Raw genomic sequence first — 13,061 nt, forward strand, 5'->3', positions numbered from 1 at the left:
ATACTCTGACTAAACCTCCCCTGGTTTCCCATCACTGTTTTCTTTCGCATTACAAAACGATAACGAAATACAACATATTTCCATCCAAATGTGGAGGAGTTCAGCAGGTTAGAGCTGAGCTTTAGAAACCAGACTCTTCCACTCATTAGACTTTTTATCCATTTCTGTGGTCACGTCTGTCCTGAGAGCAGTCGCAGAGGGCATCTCTTTCACAGATGCTGTATGAAATAGATCTGATTGTCAGATGAAAAACTCCAATCTAGTCTGTGGAATCGTGCTGGAATCCAATCCGCTCATAAATGTTCGTCTTTCATGCTGATCTAAAACCACAATTATGAGCTTAGAAACCAAAATAACAGGGCTTGATTTGGGGCCTGTTATAATCTGCTGTCTTTCAATGAAATGAAATAACCTCATGATCTCAGCTAATCTACGTTCTCTTTTTCCAATATTTACGTAACGCAAAACAATATCACATTATTGTTCATTAAATCTTCGAGGATTCTTTTGACTGCTTATTTTACCGTGTGGCTGTTTCTCATCTTTCATTGCCTGTGTCATTTATGAAGTGCGGTTTTCTCATGACTCTGGCATGGGGGGTGAATCATTATCCTCACAGACTTAAAGATGAGAGAAGTGTTGACTTCAATCCTTCATCTCTCTGTCCGGGGCGTTTATAGATTAATAAGAAGAATAGGGCAACGTGTGGAAAGACACTTCTAAACCAGCTCTTGTCGTCAGACAATAATAAAACTATTATCTTCCCCTAATGTTTACCCTCCATTAACCTCAAGGAGGAAATATTAACTTGAAGAAAACTGTTATCATCTCAGTGAGGACTGAACATGCTGTGATTGCACATAGACACCTCTTATTCAACATGTGAGAAATAACAGAAATTAAAATGGAGCTTGTTGTTTCAGATGCTTTTGTTTTGCATTTGGTTTTAATTGATATATGACTTCTTTACAAAAAAATGTGCAGCGCTTTTATCCATTTCATAAGTGTCTTTAATAGACATTTAGAAAGCTATTGGAGGGAAAAATGGCAATAAAACCTAATTTGGTCACATTACATCATTTTGCTTTTGTTTTTTAAGCAATGGAGCTCACAATGGGATACCAGATGTGTTTTTTATCTCAAAGGTGCATGATAAAAAAAAACAAGAACGTTTTAAAAACACATATTTTGGCCATTTTGCTCAAACCTTTGAGAAGACTCCTAACTTCAGTTCATCAGTTTCCCACACAGGTAAAAATAACTCCTTTGCAACATCATATACATATCAGATTAATACATTCATTTATGTCCAATTTACTTTCCAAGTTCAATGTGTGTTGGAGATGCTAAAGTAACATTGTTAACTTATAAAAACTAGAACTAAATGAGCAGTTCAAACATAAAACAGGGATCCTTTGGGTGAGTAAGAGGAGGACAAGAAGACAGATGCTGGTTTCTTACCCCATACTTGCACTGGCGTGAGGAGGTTCCGTACTGGAAGCGACACTGCTCGTCTGCATCGTACACCTGCCCAGGGGCCACTGTTGGGTACAGGAAGTCTCGTTTCAGAGGTTCATTGTCCAGACACGTCCCCCGACCTGAGCTGTCAAAAAAACAAACCTACAATAGGATTGTTTCTTACACAAAGAAACCTTTCTACACTTGGCTGATGGCAGAGCTAGAAAAGCCAAGATTGAATGATTAAAGCCCCCCCTCCTCCTTGTTTCTTTAAGACCTTGGCTGGTGTTGCTCGACTCATTTTATTTTACCACCAAATTACAATTGTAGGTAGCCTGACTCAAATCTCAAATGACATGTAGTTGATGTTGATATCACACATCAACACCTCCTTATCAAACGGAGTGTTAAAGCACATGCAGAGACATTTTACCACAGCCAAAGAGGACCGAGCTTAAAGAGCAGCCTTCTCTGATTATATGGCTCTGTGCTCCACTATTCATATATTGAATCCACAGCAGAGTCAATAGAATCACAGAGCAGGGAGAGGAAGAGAACAATCTGGAGTGAGCTATGGGTCATATGTCCGGGGCTAGGAGTATGTTTAGTCTGTTTGTCCGATAGAAATGTGTGCGCTCACACAAAAACTTGCAGGGAAAAAAACACTTGGCTGATTTGTATTTTAGTCATTTACAAATAAATACACACAGTTGTTTCTTTGCATTGTGTGTCTGTTAATCCTGGGATGAGACGCTGAGCTGTGTGTATGCTTTTATCGCCCTATCTTTGAGGTCAGACAATCAAATGTAGTATTAATCTGTTGACCTTTAGCCCACTTGTATAACATTCAAATCATACCAAAGGCAAGTGCCAATAAACAAATAGAGATATGCTTGCTTCTGCCTGAGTCATTGAATACACTCTAGGCTAAATGCTACTACAATATTTACTATAACACTGTGTTCTTTCCAAATGTGGCAGCTGCAAAATGCAGAGGAATGCCTCCCATCCAGCAAAAGGAAAAGTGGGCCTAGTGACAACAATAACGTAGAGCTAGGCGTTATGATTGACTGCAGCTTGGACCCACAATGCAGCAGTGAAGAAGACAGAAACTTAAACATTGAACGGCTGGTCCACACAAAACTGCAAAATCACATATTTGACCACATACCTACAGTGATATATGGCCGAGCTGATAGATTTGAAAGTATATACTACTAAGTACATTCCCCAAAAAATTCTAGCTCAGCTGATTTTTTTAAGTAATAGCTGTTTTTCAATAATTTCCGAACAAATAGACCCTACAAAAATGGTTGGTTTTGTGCAACTGATTCTGAAATAAATATTTTTTTTATTACACTGAGCACCACGAACAAACATTCAATACATCAGCTGTCCTGGGAAGAAGGTCTTCATTTTAGGGGTTTTATCTTAAAAACTATCAAATTAAATCAATCTGCTTGGCTGAACATACCATTTAAAAATGGCTAGACTGAGCCTTTAATGTAATTTCCAGAGCTAATTAAGAGGACAAATGTTTCCTTCTCTGCTTTACCTCAGGATTTTGTTCCACCAGCTGTTTTTTTAAGAGATCTTCTACATATTTTTTTATCCCAGTGTAATAAATATAAAATAGTAATTTAGTAGAATTAATGATTCCTTTTTGACCCTCTTTGTCCTCCAGTATAGAATAATCCCATTTCTTGGCTCTTGTTCCCCGGAAGACCCTCTCATCATGGAGAAAGAGACACAAGTGGGTCTCTGAGGCCCCCGACTCCCTGTGCACTAAGAGCAAGCCTCTCTATTTATTGGTTTGGAAAGGGACAAAATAGTCAAAGATTAAACATAGAAGCTATTATTTGGTCGTAATGGCTTCCTGTCCGGTGGATTCAGCCAAATTCATTATGCTGAGCGGAAATATCCTCTAATAAGCGCGAACATCAGCAATCCCCGAACTCTGACACCGGTCGTTTATGTAGAAATTAGCCATGCTGAGTGTGTCCACCCATCAGCATGATTAAATCAGACTAACCTAACAATTATCACAAGGCACAAGCCACATAAATCTAATATGAAACTTAATAGATCATATGTGGTCTCTGAGAGTTTAATAAACCCAAACAGCCTGTCTTTTAACATTTATAACAAACTGGCGTAAAGACTTAGGAGGATAAACTTTGACTGAACTGTGAGTGTATTCATAAACCACTGCTAAAAGGCCCAAACAAAGCAGCGCATATTGCTTTAGCAAGACGGTGAATCTAGGCCAGCACGACAGCCAAAGTTGTTTACTTGGCTAGGAGAAGCGTGTGTTATATCCAAAATTCGGATCGAGGGAGAGAAAGAGAGGATAATTGGAGTTTACAGACAGAACGATAGCAAGCAAAAGGCAATAAAACACTAAATTAATACAAAAAACTCAAGAAACAGTCTGATACTTATAGGGCTATAAATATAAGCTAAGCAGAGGTTTATTCTGCTGAGAAAACAAGAAATAAAAAACAACTTTGTCTTTTTGTTAGCTCTGGTCATCCTCATATATACTGGAGCCAGCGCTGGACAGAAACCCGGCGCAGCAGCAGCAGAGAAGCGCCTCTTTGTGTCCCGGCTGGAAACTGGCACATGTTACTGTCATCTCTGTCACAAGTGTTGTTCATGAACCCTCCTCTAACAGCTTTCATCCGGAAACATCATTTGACAACCACAACAGCTATTATCGGCGTCTTGGAAGGCCTCGCTGACTAAACATCAATACACACACACACAAACAGACACACACAGACACACACACACACACACACACACACACACACACACACACACACACACACACACACACACACACACACACACACACACACACACACACACACACACACACACACACCACACACACACACACACACACACACACACACACACACACACCGCAGACTTGCAGCGCATCCAACCAATCCTTCACTACAAGGTTGTTTACAAGGCTGTTGTGGAAAAATGGAAAAGGGAGGATCTTTTTGTTTATGAAGCAGCTACGGATATCTAAAATCCTCCCTGGAAAGCTTAAATAAATAGGCTCGTTGGTGCAATAAAAAATGCAATTTCAATCACAGATGCATGCACTTACAGTATACCAAGCTGTGAGACTCTGATTCAAGCCTGTTACATTGAAGTGTTCCTTTTAAAGACTTCCAAATAAATACAAATAAAATCCCTGTTTAAATCTGACCTCTGCAGTCAGTATAACTAACTCACTTCTTTAAGAGCTGTTATATCAGCTTGAAATGATTGTTTTGTCCGCTTGAAGGCACCAAACTGTAAACACATTCACATTTGATCACCAATTGATTGGCTCTGTCTAATGTCAAGGTAAATAGTGAGAGGACTTTGAAAAGAGGAGGCTTCCTTGACCTAATTCTGGCACGCTTAAAGGATAAAGAAGAATGGCAGCATGTTTCTCCTCTGCTGGAATAATCCTGACCACTTTCTGATTGTTATTCCTACACAATGAAGCTGTTGGCAGTGGACCAGCCTGTCCAGAGCTCCGTTTGGGAGAAACACCACTCTTCAATCCACAGCGAAAAACAGTCCCCAAGTCAAATGTATTAGAGACTGTGTCTGTGAGACCAGGGTGAGTGAGAATGCGTATCTTCTGGTTCTGCTGCAACCATTTTCACGAGTCCTACAAAGTTATAAGAGTGCTCAGATTCAGGGAAATTAGAGCAGCTCATTTAGAAACCTCCTCGAAAAGCAGCTTTAACTCAATAAACCAGTGGCCAGCAGGGATCAGTTAATACACTCCTGTCATGTCCAAAGATATCTGTTCACTGCCAGACTCTGAAGGCCATATCCAGATGTTTTGTCTGGCCTTCTATGAAAACATCTGCTTTTTTGTTTTTACCATACCAGGCTGGTATAACTCAGCCAGCAAATCTATTATTCAGCCAAACATCTCCGATTTGGTTTATTTGTGCACTTAAGCTTCTTTTTTTCTTTGACCTATCCACAAAACAGCGGAGTAGTGGTTGGAGGCAGCTGGTCTCCGCATCACCACCGAGCACCACATGAGCCCCAACATCACCCGCCTTGTGGTGTGAGGATGCAAGGGGTGGAAGGCACCCGGTTATCACACACAGCCACAAGGAGGTCTGGCAGGAGGCTTGGTGATGAAATGAATGTGAAAAAGTGGGGAAGGCCCTGCTTACAGGACATCCTAGCGGGTCACCGCAAGCCGGCGGCAGCGGGTTGCGGAGAGGCGGCTGCAAGCGAGCTGGAAAACAGGCATGCTCCTTTTTCTGATCACACACACACACACACACACACACACACACACACACACACACACACACACACACACACACACACACACACACACACACACACACACACACATACACACACACACACACACACACACACACACACACACACACACACACACAGGGAGCAACCATCATCCACTTACTCGAGAAAGCTGGTGATGTAGTCTTTGCTGCAGGCGGACCAGGAGAAAGGGTTGGTGTTGGCTGTTATATGAGCGGCCATTAGCTTGGCTGTCTCGTGGCCTTTGGTACCGCAGGAATTCCCGATCCCGTCGTGGTTCATCCCAAAACTAAGACGCAGAAAATAAAAAGTGGAATTAGGTTCAGCTGGGTTTGCTGATCATCAGTAACCACGGGTCTAAAAGTGACCCTGTGTTTGGCGGTGAACAGATGGCATGAGGGTGGACAGTTCAGGGTGCTGTTTCTGCATGATGTCTCCCTTAGTGGCCCTGGCTATAAAGATGGAGCTCTGTGGCTCTGAAACAGCTGTGCGGAGGGGAGCCAGAAGTCAAGGGTCAAACCCTGTCTGGAGCTCGGCAGGAATGAAAATGTCTAATCACTACTTTGATGCCTGCATGTCAATCACCGTCTGCAGGTCTGAGCAGGCCGGGAGGGAGAGTCTCTGCTGAGCTTTAGATCAATCGCTGCACCAGAGAAAGACCCAGCTCCCGACCTTGTGGTCTGTTATAAAAGCTGCTCAATAATTTATTTTGCACTGAAAATAAATCCTTTCAAAAATGTATATAAAAAGAAAATACCTTATCTGTCTGGATATCTTTTGAGGGAAAATCTCTCCTTAGCAGGATGTCAAAGCTTACTTTTCCTTACAGTCCGGGAGCACAAATCAGGTCTAATGTATATAACAACCCCGACCACATTGCACAGCCTGAACCTGTTTTTCTAAGGCTGGCGTTTATGACATTTTACCCTACTCTGGAAATAAATCAGCCCCGCTGCAGTGTGTTTTTTTATACATCCTCTAGAAGCAGAGACTATTTTTACAACTGCCCCACAACAGAAGCAGACATGAGACATAATAAAGGAAATCGCCATCTTGCTAAAGTCTCTCGAGAGGGATACGTAGACTAATACATCATCATTATTTTGCTTTATATTCAGGAAGAAAGAGCCAGAGGTATGTGGACACTGACATTTGCATGAGGAAATATGTGGAGATACAGTTCAAGACGTCTGCAGGGGGAAGAAAAGGCTACATGCAGGTCTGGCAAACTCAAGTACTAAATAATGTTTGCTTAAGAGCAATTATTAGAGTGCACACAATCGTGATAAAAGGTTTCAAGATGATCTGAACAAATTCCTTATGCAGCAACCAAGTGCAACACTCTCTAAAAATGTGCAGTTTCACTTCATGTCTGTATCACAGGATCTTTAAGAATGACTCTTTTCATCCTGCATGAGACTCAGCACTGCCGTTTGCATCAGCGTGTAATATCAGATTTTATACCTGGATCTTAAAAGTATTAAAACTCACTTGTGGCCGATCTCATGCGCAATTGTGAAAGCAGAACCAAGGCCGATGTCTTCATTGATGCTGCAACTCCTCTCGGGCTCGCACATTCCAGCCACTGAGGCCAAGCCTGGACACACACACACACACACACACACACACACACACACACATACACACACACACACACACACACACACACACACACACACACACACACACACACACACACACACACACACACACACACACACACACACACGACAAACACACACACACACACACACACACACACACACGACAAACACAAGGTCAAGACAAAGCATTCTTAGGAGTCACGGTCATAAAAATGGGATTCCACACGTACGATCTCCTGTGCACCAGTGGGAGTTTAGCATCACTGGCTAGACCTTCTTTTTTTTGTATTCCTTGCAAACTACAGCAACTGCTGGAAAATGTCTAGACAAGGGTTAGATTTATACATTCATGTAACAAGGGATCGGCTAAAGCGAGCCAAGGAAGGGAATATAAGGACCCCTTCACCAACACCGTGCCCCACCAGAAACCTGTCAGAAAATATAGATGTTTTCCTCATTTCTAAACCGGAGTTGGAGAACGAGAGAGAGGGGAAACAGAAAGGGAGAGGAGGAGAGGGTGTTTAGAGTTGAAACTGCTCCACAATCCAGGTGTCTCAAGTCCTTTTTTCCTAAAGCCTGACAGGTCAGATAGGGAGACAGGAGGCCATTCTTCACAGATTACATCTACAGGTGACTGGAGAGTGGATCATATGACAGCGCAAAGCAGTTGTGTGTGTTTTTGTGGGGGATGCAGATATTGTGAGGGAAGGACTGACCATTTTAATTAAGTGGTTTTCAAATGTTTTTGAGCTGAAGTTGAAGTTAAGAGGAGGCACTATAACAATTCTTTACATAAGTTAGAAAACTTGCTTATTGGCAGTTTTAGTGTTCTTTGCTTAGGACTCAAGATATTCTAAAACGTGCCTCATTTTCCGATACAGTGGAGGTTAATGGGATTTCTATTTTGATGCTCAAATCTCATAAAACACAGCAATACAACATTTACAAACAACTTTTCTTTCTGAATAGTGTCTCTGATAAACTGGATAATCCCTACACTTTACTAGTCACGTTTTTCTATCCACTATTACAGTATCTAGACTCTATCTATTTATTAATAAAAATGCATAAAACCAAGTGGATGGAAAAGCATTTACTGTCAGCATTTACTTAGCACTCCTCCCTGTTTAGGGTGAGACCGATATCTCTTATCCTAGACAAATTCACCTAAAACTGAAATGCTCAATCCAACAAGGGCTAAGTGACCGTTTAAATTCATACGAAGCTCTGAATTTAGTTTTCCATGCACAGACAGTGTGTTGCAACTTGCAGTCTAAGTGTGATACTGATAGATGGGACACACCTGCATTCGCACTTGAGAGTAACCTGCGTAAATCATGTTTTGGTGGTCAGCGCTGCTTCAGATTTTCCGGTATAGTTTGCACGAAATCCCTGCCTCCCTGCTAAAAGTGGCATGGCTTTTGTATCCTCTTTACTAAGAGGCTAAACAAGAATAGACTCGCAAATCAGGAGGCCACTGAAACCATTACTGCAGGGAAAGAGGGAGCCTGAAGGTGAAGAAAGGAGGCGAGGGAGGGAAGGAAGGAGGGTGGCTACTCTACGATTAGTTTAAGAATGTTTGTGTGAGAGAGAGAGTAAAGTGTGTGTGTGTGTGAGTGTGTGTGTGTGTGTGTGTGTGTGTGTGTGTGTGTGTGTGTGTGTGTGTGGTGTGTGTGTGTGTGTGTGTGTGTGTGTGTGTGTGTGTGTGTGTGTGTGTGTGTGTGTGTGTGTGTGTGTGTGTGTGTGTGTGTGTCGAGGGTGAGCCAAACACACACACCCTGCATTGTAAGTTGTTTTCTTAACACCGGGGTGGACTCTGCATTATCTCTAGGCCCGTGATTACACGGCGACCCTAAAGGCCAGCGATCTGACCTGGGAGCATGATCCCAAAGAGGAGAGGGAGGACAGGAGGGGAGGTGGGGAGGAGGAGGGGTCAGGGGAGGGGGGGTTGAGACAACGAGGAAGCCAAGCAGATGCCAGTGCAATTAAAGCGACCGGGGAATGTGACGAATGCGGTCAATCTGTCAAACCACCCCTGAAGTCACAATATTACCTCCAAGATATACTGTGGTGCCTGCGGGGCCTTAACAAAGATAAGATGGTGAGAGAAGTTGGGTGAAGGGGTTGGAGAGGAGAGAGAGGTGGAGGAGGGAGGGGGGGGGGAGTCTCTGCCACTGCTTGCTGTCCTTTTTCCCACCCCCAATACCATCACAACCAGCATATCGCATTTTATCTCCCTCCTGCATACTCTAACACTCCCCATAATTGTCCTTTTCCCCTTCCATTTTCCTTTCAACTCCTCCTCTACTTCTCCATCTCCTCCTTCTGTCACTACTCTCCTCTTTATCCCTCCTCCCCCACCTCGAGTCTCCCTCCTCGGTTTCCCAACACATACCTTCTCCTTTCTCCCACAACCCCCAGTGGAGGAGCTATAATAACACAAGTGAAAACATCCTTCTCATTATGTCTCACAGGAGCCGTCTGGTGTTCTTCTAAAGGAGACTGCGAAGGTTGCTAAATAAGGTTTGTCTGAGGACACGTTGAAGGCTGAATGTGAAAACCTCTCTGGGGGGAAAGGAGAAGATTGAAGTCCTAATCCAGAGAATCATAGAGTCAACATCGGCTAAGATTACCAATTTGGCAAGAAAACCCATGTTAATATACATTAATGTTACTCTGCCTTAGTCCACTCACCTAGGGTACCGCAGGGTTTGTTCTTGTACGTGCAGATGTCATACCTAAAGGCGGGTGAAAAAAAGAAAAAGAACACAAACAATTAAATTAACTCTACACTTTTTTTCAACATATACAGTATTTTCTTCCACTGGCTCTTTGCCATCCCATTCTTTCCATGTGTAATCAGTCTGGCGAGATATAATCTCAACCTTTAGCATAACAATAGCATATAATAAAGTTGTGACAGGTTCAGTTGGAGAAAACACCTGGTTCACTGCTCCATCTATAGCATTTAGCCTTCAGGGAAATGCCACTTAGCTAATACACAGTGCTCAGACGTGAATGAGAACAAAGTGAAAGGCTTTGCTCATGCTGTGTCCCCACTGTTAACCCCTGTAACTCACATACAGGTAATCCAATAGAGGCCAGAACACTCTGAGCCACATCATACATTTCAAATGAAATATCCAATCATTCCTAAAGCTTTTAATCTATTAAAACCAAGGGCACAGAACATGTAATTTCATTCTCCTTCCCCTCACTCCCCGTAAACTCCTCTTTCTCTCCCCCTTCTCCCCATCTCTCTCTCTTCCCCCCTCCCCAGTGGAGCAGCACCAAACCAAAGAAGTACAATCTTGACCTGGTTTAGGACATCTATTTGTTTTGATTTATTTCCCTAATTTCCCTCTGTGTTTTGTTTTGAAAGCGACAGGCCACATTCCAAACAAGGCAGCCTCAAAATGCTGTCTGATGCAGAAACTGACAAAAGCAACATTGCTATGAAGGTCACTTTAAAGACGAAAACGGTGAAATATCTCAATGAAAGGGGTTTTGTGTGTCCTGCTGGTGCACCTCTGCAGGAGAGCTACATTGATCAGAGATCACAAGGAGGTAGTAGTAGTGGAATTTTCTGACACATAGTTGCAGGGACAATGTTTGATTCCTGTGAGCCTGGTTATAACAACAGATAATGAAAGTCTAAATCCCTATCATAATAATATTATCCCATTATCCGACCAACACTTCAAAAACAAAATATATTGAGTTTACAATGACATCAAACAGAAGCCTTACAAAAGAGAAGCTTGAGCAGGTGGAATATGTACTTTAAAAATATCAACAAATAGGCTAATCATAATAATATAAAAGTATAAATTAAATAAACGTTGTGAGTACTGCAAGCATCTACCATCTTAAAAATAATACTGGACCTTTTTTAGGTGCATTCCACCTTTGTACGGAATGTGGGACTGCTCCTCCAGACATGGTGGTTAATGAGGGCTTCCTGTTGTCTACCATCAGCTATTTATAATATTTATAATGTTAGCATCTCTGAGCTCAGCTGTTGCCTCCTCCCCACAGCTTTTTATTTCATTATCTCTATCCTTATTTTTGCTCTCTTTTACCAGTATTTCATCATACAGAAATAACCCTGCAATGCACGTATGAAGCACATAGTCGCATTTCCTTAAAACAGTGTTGGTGTTAGCTTAAGCAATATTAGCTTACAAACTGACAACATGCCACCTATATAGAATAAGCTAAACTAAATGTCCCCCCTTATTTTAAGCTGCTGTTTTGAGGTTTTATATATTCAAACACATGTAGCCTACTATGCGTTCACTAAAACATAATAAATGATAACATAAACCGAGTCTTGGGAATATAGCTCGGTTTATGTTATCGACAAACTGCGATCGCAACTACTAGCATCGCAGTTTGCGAATGCGATGCTAGTAGCAACTAAATGCTAATGTAAGCATGCTAATTATACAGCTGTAATGTTTACAAAGTTCGCCATACTAGTTTAGCATGTTAGCTAACATTTGTTAATTAGCGCTAAACACAGAGCATGGCTGAGACTAAATGTAGTCGTGTCTCTCTTTCATCGGTTGTCCAGCAGTAGCAGGGGGGCTGTTTGAGGCAAACCAACTCTGATCAAACGTTACCTTTTCAGCACCAAACGACAGAAAAAGTTATCCACAGTGCAACACTTAGCAAGCTTGTTGTTTGAGACCAAAACAGAGATCAAATAAAAGTATTATTGAATTTACATTGTTCAGGTTTCCAGAAACATACCTCTTCTGTGATGATAATGTTGCCTTCTAGATATTAAAGTAGTAATTTACTAGCTTGTAATGTGGGTATACAAACTTTAAAGGGCTTGTTTCATAATTTGTTCTGCTATCACATGCCCAAAATTGCATCATGCAATTTAACTAGCAGAATATGTGATTGATATGTCTAATTCTGCAGGTACTGCTGCGGGTTTTCTTTATTTCATCATGGGTGGCGCAGTTTGGGATGTTTATTATGTAGTTTACCCTTGTTAAACATAAATGGATAAGTTTGTAGGTTTATGAGTTACAGGCCGGTTTAATGAGATGTTTGGTATCTTGAAAGAGTGATACACATGTATCACCTCTCAAAGAGATAAACATCGTGAATCTACTACACAGCCTTTGGTGTATAAGTGCTAAGTGAAGCTAAAAAACACCATTAAAAATGGAGCAAAAGGAGCTGGAGAACCTCAACTGACAGACAAACAAGCAAAAGCACACTAATGATAGAACGGCTGTTTTATACAAAGCCAAGAGAGTCAATAACCTTGGCATAAGCCCATGTCAATCACAAAATGCCATCTTTAGACAAACCTGTGTATGTGGGGGGTAGATATATTTGAGTTGCTAGGTAATGTGGCCAAACAGTTCAAGCCTATTCCAGGTAATGACAGAGTTGTTGCTGTTTTATGGCAACACCCACAACGTAAATTGTTATTCTGTAACAGCTCATAGTTTTCAGGACTTTATTCTATAGCTTTAACACTTACAGGTAACATTTTTGCACAAGAACTGCACATTGGGAGGGTTTAGTACTGAAACTGCTGGCCACCTCTCTTATTAAACACAAACATAATCTGGCTGGTGGCTCCACAACTTTAAAAGCACAGAAAATAACCTGCAACCTATTTGCTCAAATGAGGAACTAAGTGCTACTTACTCT

The 13,061-nt window shown here is 41.7% G+C and overlaps 1 protein-coding gene across 4 annotated transcripts in view; it reads right to left on the minus strand.

The window, feature by feature from the left end:
- The window catches only part of adamts6 (ADAM metallopeptidase with thrombospondin type 1 motif, 6), a 51,050-nt gene that overhangs the window by 30,222 nt on the left and 7,767 nt on the right, over nt 1–13,061 (minus strand). For 3 of the 4 annotated variants that reach the window (XM_034238831.1, XM_034238829.1, XM_034238830.1), the window contains exons 8-11: nt 10,077–10,120; nt 7,270–7,375; nt 5,921–6,067; nt 1,462–1,603 (exon numbers count right to left, since the gene is read on the minus strand). In XM_034238831.1, coding sequence (XP_034094722.1) covers nt 1,462–1,603; nt 5,921–6,067; nt 7,270–7,375; nt 10,077–10,120 — 439 coding nt within the window. The remainder of the gene's footprint in view (nt 1–1,461; nt 1,604–5,920; nt 6,068–7,269; nt 7,376–10,076; nt 10,121–13,061) is intronic. The other variant, XM_034238832.1, reaches the window with a different exon arrangement.

Source organism: Gymnodraco acuticeps, unplaced genomic scaffold (genome assembly GCF_902827175.1).
Source record: "Gymnodraco acuticeps unplaced genomic scaffold, fGymAcu1.1, whole genome shotgun sequence".
In the NCBI taxonomy this organism is placed as follows: Eukaryota; Metazoa; Chordata; class Actinopteri; order Perciformes; family Bathydraconidae; genus Gymnodraco; species Gymnodraco acuticeps.